Raw genomic sequence first — 15,685 nt, 5'->3', positions numbered from 1 at the left:
TCGATTATGAAAAATTTTTTTTCTTTCATTAAATCACTAATATTTTAGGAATTTTGTTCCCTTTAGACGAAAGTGGTGTTTTTTTGGTGTTAAAATGTATTTTGCAATTTTTTACTTGTGCTTATAGAGTTTTAATTTATAAATACAACCTTTTTTATCATGACATTCATATTCATTTCCTTTGCTTTATTTTTAGAAATATAGAATATAAACCATTACTACCAATTTTTTTTTTTTTTTTTTTTTTAGAAAAGTCACGTTTTAGAATTAATTTCAATCTCATGTTGTCAATTTTTTTATCTCCTATTAGTATTATTAGAGAAAAACGTGTTTCAAAAATCGTGGGCTTCTGAAGAAGTTGAATTTACAAAAATACTCGACATTCACAATTTTTATCTATAATAATAAAATAAAAAGACCTGTTTTTTGATATTTTTATATAATTCTATTTATTTCGTTTTATTTTTGCTTTATTTTTAGGAATACATCATGGAAAATGAAAATAATTGAATTCTTGTGTCGAATTTTATTAAAAAATCAGTTGTTCTTAAAATTCCTATTTAAAATTTTAAATCCATTAAAAATTAATAAACATTAATTTTGCAATAATTTGAGATTCAAAATTTTAAAAATTCATCTTTTAACTACATAATTAATTATTCTTGTTTATTGTTTTCAAAAATGTTAATAACATTTTTCGCAAGAATTAAATTATTTAACAAAATTTTTAGATAAGAATTAAGTTATTTCAAAAATTTTAATAAAACATTCTTTGGAAGATTTCAATTATTTTTATAAACAGTCAAATTCATCGCAGGAATTCAATTATTTTCAAAACAATTTTAATAAAATTTCACGAAAAGATTCAATTATTTTAGAAATTTTTAAATAAAATTCTTATTAATAATTAAATTATTTTCAATAATTTTAATAACATTCTTTGGATGAATTCGATTCTTTTTATAAATCATATTTTTTGCGAGAATTCTATATTATTTTTAATACAATTTTATTTAAATTTTCTCGAAAGAATTCAATAATTATTTGAAAAAAATTTTGATAAAATTCATCAAATGACTTTAATTATTTTCAAATTTTTTGATAAAAACTTTGCAAAAATTTAGTAATTTTCAGTGCATTAATTTTTAAAATTCAAAACATTGAAAAAGAAAATTTATCAAAAAAGTTGAGAAGCAAACAAAAACTAACTTTAAACTGCGAACAGATTCAAACACAACAATAATAATTTATTTCTTTAATATTTTTTGTGAAATTTAATTTCATTTATCATATTTTAGAAAAAATTATAACCAAAATCTGAAGAAATTTTTTTGATTAGTTTTAAAGATTTCTGAAGATAAATAAGAGAAGTTTGAAAATTTGTCGTTTTAATCATCTCACTGTAAAAAAAAGGTTCTAAATTAGAGCTGATTTCGGTATTAAAATTAAAATAAATTACGATTTGATACCAAAATTGGTACTAAATTCGTACTTTTCTTTTTACAGTGCTGTCAGCACTGTACATAATTTATAAGTTGTAATAATTTTATGATAGTTCTTCAAGAATTAAGTTAATTAAAATGAAATTACTGTCAGAATTAGAAAAAATGTTGAAGGTTTTGTATTAGCATTCTTGTCAATTTCATAGTTAATAAGGCAAAAAAAAGGACACAAAAAATTCAGAAATTTTCTTATGAATTCTGAAAATTTAATTTTTTCCAGTACTTTTAATAGAAATCACTGACTACTTTTCCCTGAATTCCCTGACCTGTGGCAACCATGAATTAATGACTGACTACAAATAATTAAAATAACATTTTTAATAGTTAATTTTAATATGTAAAAAATACTACTGCATTTTAGTAAATTTAGTTAATGGCGTCTTCTGAAACTACAAGAAATAGTAAAAAAAAAGGAGTAAAATTTACCAGGTTTTTCTTTTGTGTCTACTATCTATATACGTATACTGTGAAAGGATGACAATTAATCTCGATATAAATTCCAAAGGACAATCATGACCGTAGATGAAGTGGACCAAAGCAACATTAAACGTTTAGTACGTCTCCTCAATTTGAAAGCAGATCATAAAGGATCCTTAACCAAGAAAGCTCTCGCTTCTAACTGAAATTCCTACCACACCTCATTCCCACAATCATTAGCATGCTTTCCTAGATACTATTAGAAGGTCATTATTAGTCGTTGAGAGCTAATCGAAAATTCCAGTCTTCGAAGAAGCAACTTGAGATTTCAGAGAGATCATATCCTGTATGTTGAAGGGCCAAGAAACAGGAGGAAATAAATTGAACTTCCCTTTTCGTCGCTGGGAGAGAGTGAGAGAAGTAGAGAAAATTGAGTAAATGACGATTATAATTGAAGTAATAGACGGAATGGGTGAATATGCTAAAGGTGGTTGAAAGAGAAGGGGTGTTAGGTAAGGCGGTTTGAAACCATGACGCAAGTCCTGTTAGCAGGAAATGGGGGAGTTAGGGGGTGAGAGGGGGGAGGGGGGGGGGTGGTTGGTTGGTAGATTCGTTGGTTGGTAGTCTGTAGTCATGTCGAGTGTAGCCAAGCAACGCGCAATGACCACAGTCTCTAGCGATACGGTATCAAGCTCACACAGGTTGTCCTTCCCTCCTTCCTGACCCATCACACTATTTTTCCCCTTTTCAAAGTCTTTGCCGAAGAAATGAACGACTATTCCCCCCCGAAATATGGGGTGAACATCATATCGCAGTTGTCAGAAAATAAACAAGAAAATCGAATCGAATCATGATTTCACTGCACCACGCTGCTGAATACTGTGACACGTGAATTTCACAGTGACAATTTTTTAAAGAGTGTGGAATTTTTTTTGTGGGATGCCATTAAATAAGTGTTGATGTTCAATTTTTTTTTTTTCGTTAATACGGAGAAAATCGTTGTTGACAGGTAAGTTTATTTTTATTTTTCAATTTCGTTTTAGTTTTGTAAGGAAAATTTATTTTTTTGTTTGGTGTAAACCTCTGATAGTGGGACACTAGTGGGTCAAACTAATCGAGATGCAAGTGTATTTCAAAATAGTGCTGAATTGAATACTATTCAACAAAAAAAAAAATTCTCTGGCAAAGAAAGTAAAACAAGTTCTAAACAATAAAAATTTACTTCTGAACAAAAAAAAATTACTGAACCAAAAAAATTAAATCCTAATAAAAAAATTTACACTACTAAACAAAAAAGTTACAAAATAATTAACTGTTATTTAAAAAGCTACACTACTTAACAAAAAATTGACTTATAAACAAAAAAATTTCACTACTGAATAATAAAAACCAACTTCTAGACAAAACTTTCCTCTTATGAACCAAACAAATTATTTGCTATACAAAAATTTATACTACTAAACAAAAAATTTCAGTATTAAACAATAAAAATCAACTTTTATGTAACTAACAGTAACACTAACGAGCCAAAACAATTAGCTTCTAATTAAAAATTACACTACTGAACAAAAAATTAACTGATGATCAAAAAATTTCACTACTAAACAAAAAAGTAACTTATAACCAAAAAAATTTACTATTAAACAATAAATATCTATTTTTAAAGGAAACTTTACACTAATGAACAAAAACAATTAGGTTCAATGAAAAATTTGTTCACTACTAAACAAAGAATTAATTTATAAACAAAAAATTTTACTATATTAAACAACAAAAACCAATTTTTAAACAAAAATTGACACTTATGAACAAAAACAATTATCTTCTGATCAAAAATTTACATTTCTAAACAAAAACTTACACTACTAAACAAAAAATTAAGTAATAAACAAAAAATTTCACTATTAAACAAAGAAAACTAACTTTTAAACAAAAATTTACACTAGTAAATAGTATATAAAAATATACTAAATAAAAAGTATAGTAAATAAATAAATAGTAAATAAAATTAAATACTAAAGAAAAATTTACTCCTAAATAAAAATTTAAACTACTGAAAAAATGTTCTTTTGAACAAAAAATATACACTACTGAACCAAAAAAAATGCCTGCTATTAACAAATTTACACTAATAAAAAAAAATTCCACTGTTAAACTAAACGTTAAATTTTAATCAATAATTTACACTACTAAGTAAAAATGTAAATTCTATTCAAAAATATACTTGTGAATAAAAATTTACACTACTTAACAAAAAATTAACTGACAAATAAAAAATTTCACTATTAAAGAAAAAAAACTAACTTTTAAACAAAAATTTACACTTGTAAAAAGTTAATAGTAAATAAATAGTATAGTAAATGAATAGTATAGTAAATAAATAGTATTGTAAATAAATAGTATTGTAAATAAATAAATACTAAACAAAATTAAATACTAAACAAAAATTTACTCCTAAATAAAAATTTAAACAAGTGAAAAAATATTCTTTTGACCAAAAAAGATACACAACTGAACGAAAAAAATTGTCTGCTATTAACAAATTTACACTACTAAACAAAAAATTTCACTATTAAACAAAACATTTCACTTTAATCAATATTTTACACTACTAAATAAAAAAGTAAATTCTAATAAAAAATATACTTGTGAATACAAATTGTCACTACTAAAAAATTTATTTCTGAACAAAAATTAACACTACTGAATTAAAAGAAAATCATCAAAAAAAAATGTTACACACTACTAAACTCAAAAATTATCTTCTAATTAATAATCTAATTAAAACACTATTAAACAAAAGTTTTTCACTACTATTAAAAAAAATTTACACAAACATTTAAACTACTAAACAAAAAATTGATTTCTAATTCTAAAAAAGTGAAACTACTAAACAAAAAATCGATTTATAACTAAAAAAGTAAAACTACTAAATAAAAAATACAATACTAAAGTCATGACTAAAAGAATTAGGAAAATACATTACTAAAATAAAACAGCAATAAAAATAAGTCAATTTTTAATACTATGAAAATTGACGTAACTAGAAAAAATACGACTACAGAATATAAATTTTTGTACTGCAAAAAGTGTATAAAGTTCAAATAGTACACGAAGAAAGAAAATATATTTCTCACAGAGTTCACTAACTTATTTATTTGTATCAAATAAATTTAGTTTAACATTTAGATAAAAAATTTATCGCAGCCAAAAAGCATTTTATTTGTGTCAAATAAATTCTTTACTTGCAACAAATAAATAGGTTAGTGGTCAGCAAAACAAATATATACTTTTATTTAACTCAAATTTTATTTGATTCTAATAAAACATTTGCCTGTTTGTGAATTATTCAACCAGTTCAGTAAAGAAATATTTTTTTTTTATCAAGTAAATTTTAATTTAAATTAAATTTTTATTTCTATACCAAATAACACTTATTTGTATCAAATTTTTATTTGGGACAAATATTTATTAGTATCAAGTATTTATTTGTATCAAGTGTTTATTAGCATCAAGTTTTTATTTGTATCGAGTAGGTATTTATTTGTACCAAGTATTTATTTGCATCAAGTTTTTATTTGTACCAAATATTTGTTTCTATCATTTTTTTTTTATTTGTATACCAAAAGTTTATTTACATCATTTTTTTATTTGTACCAAACATTTATTTGTAATAAATCTTTAATATTTATTCTATTTAGTGTAAATAATGATTTTCAATTTGATACAAAGAAGAATATTTTTATTATTGATTCGAATAGAATTTATTTATGCTTTAAATAAAAATTCTTTGTCTTAGGTGAATATTCACTCGATAATTCTCAAGTAATCAATTACTTGATTGTAACAAACTTTTTGCTCGTTAGAACTGAAAAAAGAAAATTAGCGAATGAAGTGAATTTTTCATTAATGGTTTTTATTTTCATATCCGTTTTCTTTTTTTTCCGTTCAGTGCAATTTGTTCGCAAAGACTTAAAAAAGTTATTTTATTGATATAAAATATGTATGTTGTTGTACTTCGGTAATAAAACAAGTATTGATTTCATGAATCCTTATCAAATATGATTTTTTACTTATTTTACAAAAAAAATATTCATTTTTGTTTATTTCAAAATGTAGTTTGCGTTTTTTATTCGAATGTAATAAATGGTAAAAAATTATAATTAAAGATAATAATGAAAGATTATAGATTTAAAAAAAAATATTTTTCATTCAGAGCCTACCAAACTTTTTCAATTGGTTCAAATTAATTTTATTTGATTCCAAAAAATTTTTTTTGGTTCAGAAAAGTTTTATTTGGTTCCAAGGAATTCTATTTAATTTAAAGGAATTTTATTTGATTCCATAGAATTTTATTTGGTCCAAATTGATTTTATTTGGTTCCAGTGAATTTTATTTGGTTCCAAGAAAAAACTCTATTTGAATTCAAGGAATTTTATTTGGTTCCAATGAATTTTATTTAATTTCAAGGAATTCTATTCGATTCAAACGAATTTTATTTGGGCCAAATTTGTTTTATTTGATTCTAGTGAATTTTATTTGGTTCAAATTGATTTTTTTTTGGTACCAAGAAATTTTATTTGGTTCAAATTAGTTTTATTTGGTTCCAATGAATTTTATTTAACTCCAAGGAATTCTATTCGATTTTAATGGATTTTATTTGGTTCAAATTAATTTCTTTTAATTCCAATGAATTTAATTTGATTTCAAGGAATTCTATTTAATTTCAAGGAATTTTATTCGAATCCAACGAATTTTATTTGGACCAAATTGATTTTATTTGGTTCTAGTGAATTTTATTTGGTTCAAATTGATTTTTTTTTTGGTACCAAGAAATTTTATTTGGTTCAAATTAGTTTTATTTGGTTCCAATGTATTTTATTTGGCTCCAAGGAATTCTATTTGATTTCAAGGGATTTTATTTGGTTCAAATTAATTTTTTTTTGGTTTCAAAATCAAATTTATTTTGTTCCAATGTTATTTGTAAAAATAGAATTTTATTTCTGTCGAATAAAATTTATATTTAAAACAAAAAATAATTTAGTAGACTCAGAATCAAATATACTTTCAATTAACTAAAATTAATAATATTTAATTTAAATAAAATATTTCTTTGGAAATAATTAAACATTATAATAATCAAAGAGTAACTCAATATAAAACTTCATTGTGAAATTTTCCCTTTTGTTACAATTGTACATTCACATTATAAACAACAACTTATTTCGACATTTGAAAATGGGTTTTTTTCGGTCAAAAAAAAAAAAAAAAGAATCTCTGTTTTTACGTAAACAAAAGACAGATTTTATGCAAATGAACGATCAACAGCAATATATGTTGCTGAATACGTTAAAATACTGAAAAATAGTTGACGGAAAAGAGCGAATGGCATAAAAAGAAGAGAAAAAAATGAGAGTTTCAGGAAGCATGGTATTCTTGCATCCATTATACGCCAGAAGGAGAGAGAGAGAGAAAGAGAGATTGATAAAAAAATCTAATTGGAACAGATAAATATGTATGAGAAACACAATTTCGTCTGCGGAAAATCATAAGGAGTGCAATAGCTGGAAAAGCAGTATCGATTTCCTATTGAACATTTGTTTTTTTTTATTTTTTTTTCCTAGGGAAATTTGTCAAAACCTAGCAATTTTCTTTTTTTTACTTCTTCTCTTTTTTTTGTATTTATAGTTTCTTTTTGATATCCAAACATCTCCTGTATCAGTGTTTACATTCATCAAGGCTTTCAGTGTTGGCCAATATTTTCGTAAAATAAATCCTCGTTATAAAAATCTTCTCGCCTTTCCATATCGTGTTTCTAATGCTCAATTTCTATACAAACTTGAAAATCTCTTTTCCTTTTGAAATAAATATTTTTAGTTTGAAAAATAATTCTCCTACTTTGCAAAAAAAATTTTTCATTAGAATAGAATATTTTTACTTTTGAAAATAATTTTCTCCTTTCGAAAAAAAATATTTTTGCTTTGCAAACAAAATTTTTTCTTTCATAAAGAATATTTTTATTTTTGAATATAATTTTTTCCTTTCGGGAAAAATATTTTTACTTCTGAAACTAATTTCGCAAAAACAATTTTTTTTTTTTTGTTTTACAATTTGGAAATCATGAATAAAAATTTAAATTCAACCGCTTTTGGAAAGATTATTGAACAAGAAGGAGAAAAAGGGGAAAATACCTTTTGATGGTACGAGATCGCATCGTTGAGATTGTTAAACGATAAGCAGACATAAACAATATTTTACAAGCGAAATTTATCCGTTACGATAAAAAACAATGCATTTAAATGATAGTGGACGCACGAAAAAGAATTGGAGAGCAAATGTAAAAGAAAAAAAAAAAAAAAAAAAAAGATGGTAAAAAATATGAGACACTTTAAAGTCCAGGGTATATACGTACAAGTTCGCGATACTACGTGTACCAACCGCAACTAATCGGGGTAAACTACTTTTTTTTCATTTATTAATAAAATAGAGACCAAGGCCAAGACGCAAACGGTCGAATAATTTCAACGTCATTTACACTGCTCTATTGTGATTGTGACTTGCAAATTCGGTAAATTTACTTTTATTTTCATTTAAAACACTCCAATGCTCACCCCCTTATTGTCATTATAAAATTCACTCGATTAGATGTTTCTTCGAGTTGATCGAAATATCTCCTGAATAGAGTACACTTTTGTTTAACGCTAATTATTTTTTTTGATTTAAATAAAAAATTAAATACTCGAATTATTGTCTCGAAGGCAATTTATATTTAATATAAAAAAAATTTGTTTTCTTTAATTTTTTTTATTACTAATTTTTTTATTTAATTTCAATTTCATTTTGAATTTTCAATTTTAATTTACAATTTGGTTAATTCATTATTTCATAAATTATTCAATTTAATTTGATTTAAAAAAAACAAAACAGAAAAGAAATAAAAAAAAATTTTATGACAAGTGTAAATGGGTCATTTTAGGAGAAATTTTTATTAAAATTTTTTTTTGTTTAGAACAAATTTTTTCGAATTATTTGTGAAAAATAAGAAAACAGGTATTTTTTTAGTTTCTTATTAAATGAAAATTGTGGAAGTTGTGATTTTTTTAAATTCAATTTCTAAAGAAGCCGAAAAATTTAGAAACAGGTTTTTTTTTAAATAAAAAATTTACTACACGAAATTTAGTCGTTTTTTTCTCAAAGTTTTGAGTTCTTCAATAAAAAATTACGTATCTAGAAGGAAAGTATAAAAAAAGTGAAATTAATTCGAAAATGTGACTTTTCTTTCTCAAAACCGAAGTGATTGATTTTCGAAATTTTTTTTTTGAGTAACTATTAATTTAGAAATTCTTTTACCGTTTTAAGGAATTCTTCGACTGAAGAGAAAAAAATTTCTTAAATTTAGTAACTTTAAAAAAAATTCGAATATTTTGGTTTTGAGAAAAGTCAGATTTTTGAATAAATTTCGATTTTTTTCGATACTTTCGTTGTATTTACGTAATTCTTTATTGAATGTCTAAAAATTTTGAGAAAAAACGATTAAGTTTCTGTAGAAGATCTTTTTTATCTCCTAGAAGTATTAAAAACGTGTTTCAAAAATCTTCGGCTCCTGAAGAAGTTGAATTTAAAAAAATCCCAACTTTTACAATTTTTATCGAATAAAAAAATAAAAAAATACGTGTTTTCTTATTTTTTACAGACAATTCTAAAAAAATTTGTTCCAAAAAAAAATTTTCCGCAGAAAAATTCTAAAAAAAAAAATAATAAATTTATGAAAAATCAAAGAGAGAAATTTTTAAAAAGGAAAAAAAATGTGAAAAAACACAGCGATAAGCGGAAATTCGTAAATACGAATATTGGAAGCGGTGCAAAAAGATAATTAGCATTGTAGAATTGAACGCGAAACAAGATTATGTTGCAATAAACAGAACATAACTACCAAACAAATATAATGTTAAGTGAATTTCGACCTGGGGTTTGAAAATGTAGTTGTGCAGAGAAATACAACTTTTCTCATTATCCAAGAGTCTGTTGCACTCGAGAGAAAAAAAGAAACAATTACTTTGACTGTCATGCGTGCTATTGAAGCGAAGTAAAATGTAACAAGTTTCAAATCGATTTATACGTGTATATATACAGTATATTTATTCCCATCACAAAATGTACAGCTGCGTGTCCAGTTTCTATGAATTCAGAAACAAGAGAAGAAAATTAAGAAAATTTTTTCAAAACTAAATTTTGAAAAATAAATTTTCATTTTCACCAATAAAAATAAATTTTTTTTCTAAATTTCTATCATTTTTTTTCGGTTGAACAATTTTTTGCAAATAAAAAAGTAAAATATTTATTTTTACCTATTTTTTTAAAACTTAACAATAAAAATATTTATTTTTGTTTTAATATTTAGAAATAAAATATTTACTTAGAATTTTTAAAATTGTAAATTTAAAATTGTAAACCTATTTGAAATTTAAAGAATGTCGAATAAAATTTTACGTGTGTCTAACTTTTTTAATAAATCAACTTTATAAAATGAAGAAATAGTAAAAATTTTATTTTATTTAAATTTAGTCGAAAAGTCAGAGTCGCTAATTTAAATCAATGTTCAACTGTGCGGTGAACGTTTGGTGCATAATTTGACAGAAAATACGAAAATTGAGAAAAGTTTGTTGTAAATTAAAAGTTTTCCGAAAACTTTTCCAAACAGTTGAGTGCGCTTGTTTCTAAATAAATTAAATGGGTCGAATTTAAAAATTAAAGAGCGCATCAATTTTTAAATAATTGGAGAAACAAAGTAAAGTGGAAAAGAGATGAAATAAAACAACCAAAAATAGAAGAAAACAACCAAAAATAGAAGAAAACAAACAAAAATAGAAAAATACAAATAAAAATAGAAGAAAAAAATCAAATAGAAAACAATAAAAAAAATAGAAGAAAGAAAACAAAATAGAAAAAAGCAAACAAAAATAGAAGAAAACAACAAAAAATAGAAGAAACCAAAGAAAAATATAAGAAAAAAATCAAATAGAAAAAACAAACAAAAATAGAAGAAAGAAAACAAAAAATAGAAGAAAACAAAGAAAAATATAAGAAAACAAAATAAAATGGAGAAAACGAACTAAAATGGAATATGAAACAAAAATAAAAACCCCCATCAAAAATGTAAATTAGAAAAGAAAAATTCTCCAACTAAAAAGCACTTTAAGATTTTATAAACAAAACACAAATATTTAAATGTAAAACACGAACTAAAATCTGCTTAGGGAAACTTAAAGTTATTGAAGATATCTACTTTGGAGAAGCGTTTTGATGTTATAAGTTATTCGAGGCAAAATGCTAAGTAGCTTATAATAATTTGCCTCCAAAAAGAAGAAGAAGAAAAAAAATTAATAAAGTGGTTTTATATTGTATATTGTTGAAAGTGAAATTAAATTTAATTCCTTTATTTATTGCACTAAAAAAAAAAACGTTTCCTTTAACAAAGAAGGAAACACATTTTTTTTCTTTTCTTTTTTTTTGCAGAAAAACGAAATAAAAAATTTTTTCCATTTCGTTAGAATATTTCATTAGACGTTGATTTGAATGCAAGTGAGTGTGAATTGCGCACAAAGAAGCAAGGCTATTAAACTTGGAGAGCAAGTAGCAACAGCACGCAGTGGACAACAATAATTAAATAAATTACATTTGACGTGACACTTAATTAGCTTTAATGAAGTATCGAATTGGACAAAAGAAAATGACCATCGCAAGGGAAAAGTGGAAAGAAATTCGGTTCACATTTCTTTCACACGACTTTTTACTCTTTAGATTTTTCTGAAACATTTCCTTTCAAATTCCCGTGTGGAAAAATATTGTGGCAGTCTAGAGTCCAATGATTTCCCGATTAGCAATCATCAAGTCCGTCTAATTCTAGACGGTCCATCAAGTCCCGAATCAGTGACTTAACAGATTGGCTTATTAGAAAAAATCTAAGTCAAATATGTCCGTCTAGTACGGTGTTATTAAGACCGTCTAGATTTGGTCTAGGATGTTATATGCGCATGCGTCGATGAATGCCCAGCTGTTAAGTAACATGGCGCCTAATGGCGTCGCGTCGTTTGGCGTCGTTAGATCAGTCAGTGTGTGATGCATTTTGTTTGTGAATTATAGTATTTGTTGTGGTTTCTGTTTTACGTGAATAATAATGTGCTATGTTGTTGTTGTTTTCTGTATAATTTAATTTTAAATGTGCACTGAAAAAAATAGATTTTGATGTGTATCTATGTGTTTTGATTAGTCGGCTGAAGCTAGCAGTCGTACTCAGCATCAATGTTTAGGCGTCATCTACCAATATGCCTCTCCTTCAAATTTTGTAATACTTAATGATTTAAAAAACCATCGAGTATTGTTATTTGAGAATCAATATCCACTAAATAGCAAATTTAGTAAGTTTTTATTTATTAATTTCATTAATTAGTGGTTGACGCCTAAAGATTGGTGCTGAGTACGACTGATAGTTTCATCCGGCTGTTTTGATTTGCAGTAAATTTTATTTTACAAAAAGACTACTATCTCCAATGCCAAAGATTGGGAGGGACACAAAGCCTTACGCTTAAAGAAAGTTGAAGTGAAAAATACAGAAAGTTAAAATATTTTTTAATACTTTTTATATAAAAGAAAGTCATTAAAATTATTTCAAATATAATTAAGTTTTATTATTCTAAGAATAGTTGTCATAACATATAATGAGAAATTTTGAATAGACGTAGATTAGAATTTACTAGCACTGCTGATCAGACCAGAAACGCTGGTCTATTCTAGACGATAGCGTGGAAGTTTCGTTTCAATTCTGAACAGCCGCTCGACAAGACCGTCTGCCCTGGGTCTAGAAAGACGTTAGACAGTCTATTAAGCGCTTGGTCAGCGCCCTAAAATTTTTCCACACGGGTTGTTTCTCTTTTGTTTTGACAAATTTTTCTCAGACAAAAAAAATTCAAATTATTTCCTATTTAAATAAAAAAAAAGTCAAAATTCTTTGTGAAAATAATTAGAAAAAAGGTTGAAAATTTCATCTTGAAATCAGAGAAAAATAAAATAGAAACTAAAATAGAAACTAAAATAGAAAATGAAATAGAAAATAAAATAAAAATAAAAATAAAATAAAAATAGTGTCATTATAATAAATATATATTTATTAAAAATAAAAAATACGTTCACCACCAAAAATTTATGAAAAGAATATTTTAATTGAAAGAAATTAGATAAAAATATTTTTTTGTGGCAAAATCATTATAATATTTTCTCATTGAAAGAAATTAGTTGAAAATTTTTTTTTTTCTAGTAAATTTGTCATTTTAATATATTTTCATTAAAAATAAAAAATTTCGTTCGCACTAAAACAATTATTTGCTGATTGAAACAAAGAGATTAGTGGGAAGAAAAAAAATAGACGAAAGGCATGCTGCGCAGTGTGAATGATTATAGAAACAAAAAATTTGTAGAATATATCAGAAACATACCAGATTGATATAAGCAACATAATCTCTTTCACCTGAAAGCATTTGAAATTACTCTTCGCTTTTTGCCAATGAATAATAACAGCCTGTTTTCAAAGCCGATCGAAGAAATTAATATTCATGAGTGTTGTTCACCTGAATTCAAAAAATAAAATATCAACTACAAAATACATCATATGAAATACAACAAAAACTCTCTATTGACGCATGCCATTGTTGTACGTGTTCGAGAAAATGTAATTTTTTAATTTTTTTGTTTACTCTATTTGAGGTGCGAAAAAAATATCGAAATAGAATTTTTCAATTTCTTTGTTCACGCGATAAAAAATAGAATTTTTTTTTTTTTTAATTACCTGTCAATTCTGCCAATTCTGTGAATAGCCTCATCCAAAATCTTTTACACCTCTGCAGCGACACCTGAAAGGAAATTTTTTTTTTTGAAAATTAATAATAGGAATTATTTTTTTATTTATTCGGTTGTTTAAATAGATTTTTAAAAAAACCTTTGAAAAGAGGGGAATTTTATTCCCATTTAAATATTGAATCAAATAAAATTTAAGTTTAATAAAAGTATATTTGCCTCGGAAGCACTGAGCTCTTCATTTGTTTTAGATAACAAATTTATTTGTCGTGAATAAAAAGTTTTTTTTTTGCAAGCAAAAATAAAGTTTTTATTCAAAATAAACGAAGCGTTTTTGTATTATTTTACTTATTGAAGAAAAAAAGTTTTTGCGAAACTAAAAAATTTACTTTTACACAAAATGTTTTTTCAACGAAATTAAAATTCTCTTTTTTCTATTTCATTTGAAGTGAAAAAAATGTTCTTTCGCGAAAATAATTTGGTTCAAATAAGAACTTTTTTTAACGAAAATAAATTTTTTTTATTAATTAAAAGGAAAGTTGTTTGCAAAACGACAACATTTATTTGGCAGAAATAAAAATTTTTTGAAATAAATTTTTCCTTTCATATTTCATTTAAATAAATTATTCGAAATATCGAAATATATATTTATTTAATAAAATTAAAGAAAAATTTTTCTCACGAATAAATATTATTTTTAACTTATTTTAATTTATCTTAATTTATTTTTATTTATTTTATAAAATATTTTTTAGTAAATCTAATTTTTTCATTTTGAATAAAATAAAATTGATTTTCATCACAAATAAAATTTTTATTCAATTTAAATTTAAATGAAACATAAGTTAATTAAAAAAGACTCTTTGAGACAAATCTATATTTTTTCTGAATGCTTATAAATTATGCAAAAAGTTCACCAATATTTATAACTTCTGTACGAATAAATTTTTACTATTTATTGTCATTTCTTTTTTCAGATTCCAAAGATTATTCTCAGATTCTAAATTAAGGCTCTAAAGTTAATTTTTAACAGTTACTTGGTAGACTAACGGATGTTTATATCCTGCATTTAATAGACTGTGATTATCATATATTTAACAAAAAGACAATTGAAATTGTTTAGAAAAAAACTCATCGTAAATATTTATAATTACGAAAAAGAAAAAAATTACTATTAAAAAAATTTGTAATTACAGAAAATTAAAAAAATTACTATTAAAAAAAGAAAAATAAAGAAGAACTATGAAATAAATATATTGAAAAAATATCTATTCGAATAATGAGATGATATTAAGAATTAATATTAAGAATATGATTTAAGAATCACTGGAGAATTACAAAAAAATAGAGAAATAATAAAAATAATAAAATTAATAAAATTAATAAAAATTAGAAAAATAATAAAAATTAAAATGGAAAAATTATTTTTCCCAAGTAAAATAAGCATAAGATGATAGAGCAGAAGGATTAAAATTAAAAGTTCAAGGATCCTAAGAAGCTGAGAAGAAGGAGGAAATGAAAATAGTGGAGATCAATGAAAACAAGAGGTTTTTCGATTTTTAAAATGTCAATGAAGAGAATTGCAGTTCTAACGGCTGTACACTCTTCTCAATATTATTCGAATAATTCAAGTGGTTCCGGTTTGAGTTACATTCTTCAGGGTTATAACATGTCCTCCATTGGGAATGGAAGATCCAGCCGCTTTGAGCCCGATCTGCACGGAAACGTGAATATTCTTCTAGGAGGGTGAGTATTTTTCAATCCACTTGTCTTAATGAAGAGGAAAACAAATTGAATCGATCAATTTTCAAAAAACACTTCATAAAGGCGAATTTTCATAAAAAGGAATTTAAAAGAAAAAATAAAACTGAATTTCCTTCTTTTTCAAACTAAAATTTATTGCAGCCTCAATTTTA

General features: G+C 24.5%; 2 protein-coding genes across 5 annotated transcripts in view; one reads left to right on the top strand and one right to left on the bottom strand.

Moving 5' to 3' along the window:
• Window positions 1–15,685, bottom strand: part of LOC122509903 (probable beta-hexosaminidase fdl) — a 96,893-nt gene that overhangs the window by 40,685 nt on the left and 40,523 nt on the right. For 2 of the 3 annotated variants that reach the window (XM_043624224.1, XM_043624227.1), the window contains exons 2-3: window positions 13,762–13,825; window positions 13,412–13,543 (exon numbers count right to left, since the gene is read on the bottom strand). In XM_043624224.1, coding sequence (XP_043480159.1) covers window positions 13,412–13,431 — 20 coding nt within the window. In that variant the 5' untranslated portion in view covers window positions 13,432–13,543; window positions 13,762–13,825. The remainder of the gene's footprint in view (window positions 1–13,411; window positions 13,544–13,761; window positions 13,826–15,685) is intronic. The other variant, XM_043624225.1, reaches the window with a different exon arrangement.
• The window catches only part of LOC122509911, a 195,987-nt gene that overhangs the window by 165,721 nt on the left and 14,581 nt on the right, over window positions 1–15,685 (top strand). The window contains exons 1-2 of one of the 2 annotated variants that reach the window (XM_043624235.1): window positions 2,536–2,928; window positions 14,747–15,515. In XM_043624235.1, the coding sequence (XP_043480170.1) occupies window positions 15,304–15,515 (212 nt within the window). In that variant the 5' untranslated portion in view covers window positions 2,536–2,928; window positions 14,747–15,303. Of the gene's footprint in view, window positions 1–2,535; window positions 2,929–14,746; window positions 15,516–15,685 lie in introns of those variants that run through there. The other variant, XM_043624234.1, reaches the window with a different exon arrangement.

The sequence above is a fragment of the Leptopilina heterotoma genome, unplaced genomic scaffold, assembly GCF_015476425.1.
Source record: "Leptopilina heterotoma isolate Lh14 unplaced genomic scaffold, ASM1547642v1 Lhet_64, whole genome shotgun sequence".
Taxonomy (NCBI): Eukaryota; Metazoa; Arthropoda; class Insecta; order Hymenoptera; family Figitidae; genus Leptopilina; species Leptopilina heterotoma.
This window is presented reverse-complemented; position numbering and strand designations above follow the sequence as displayed.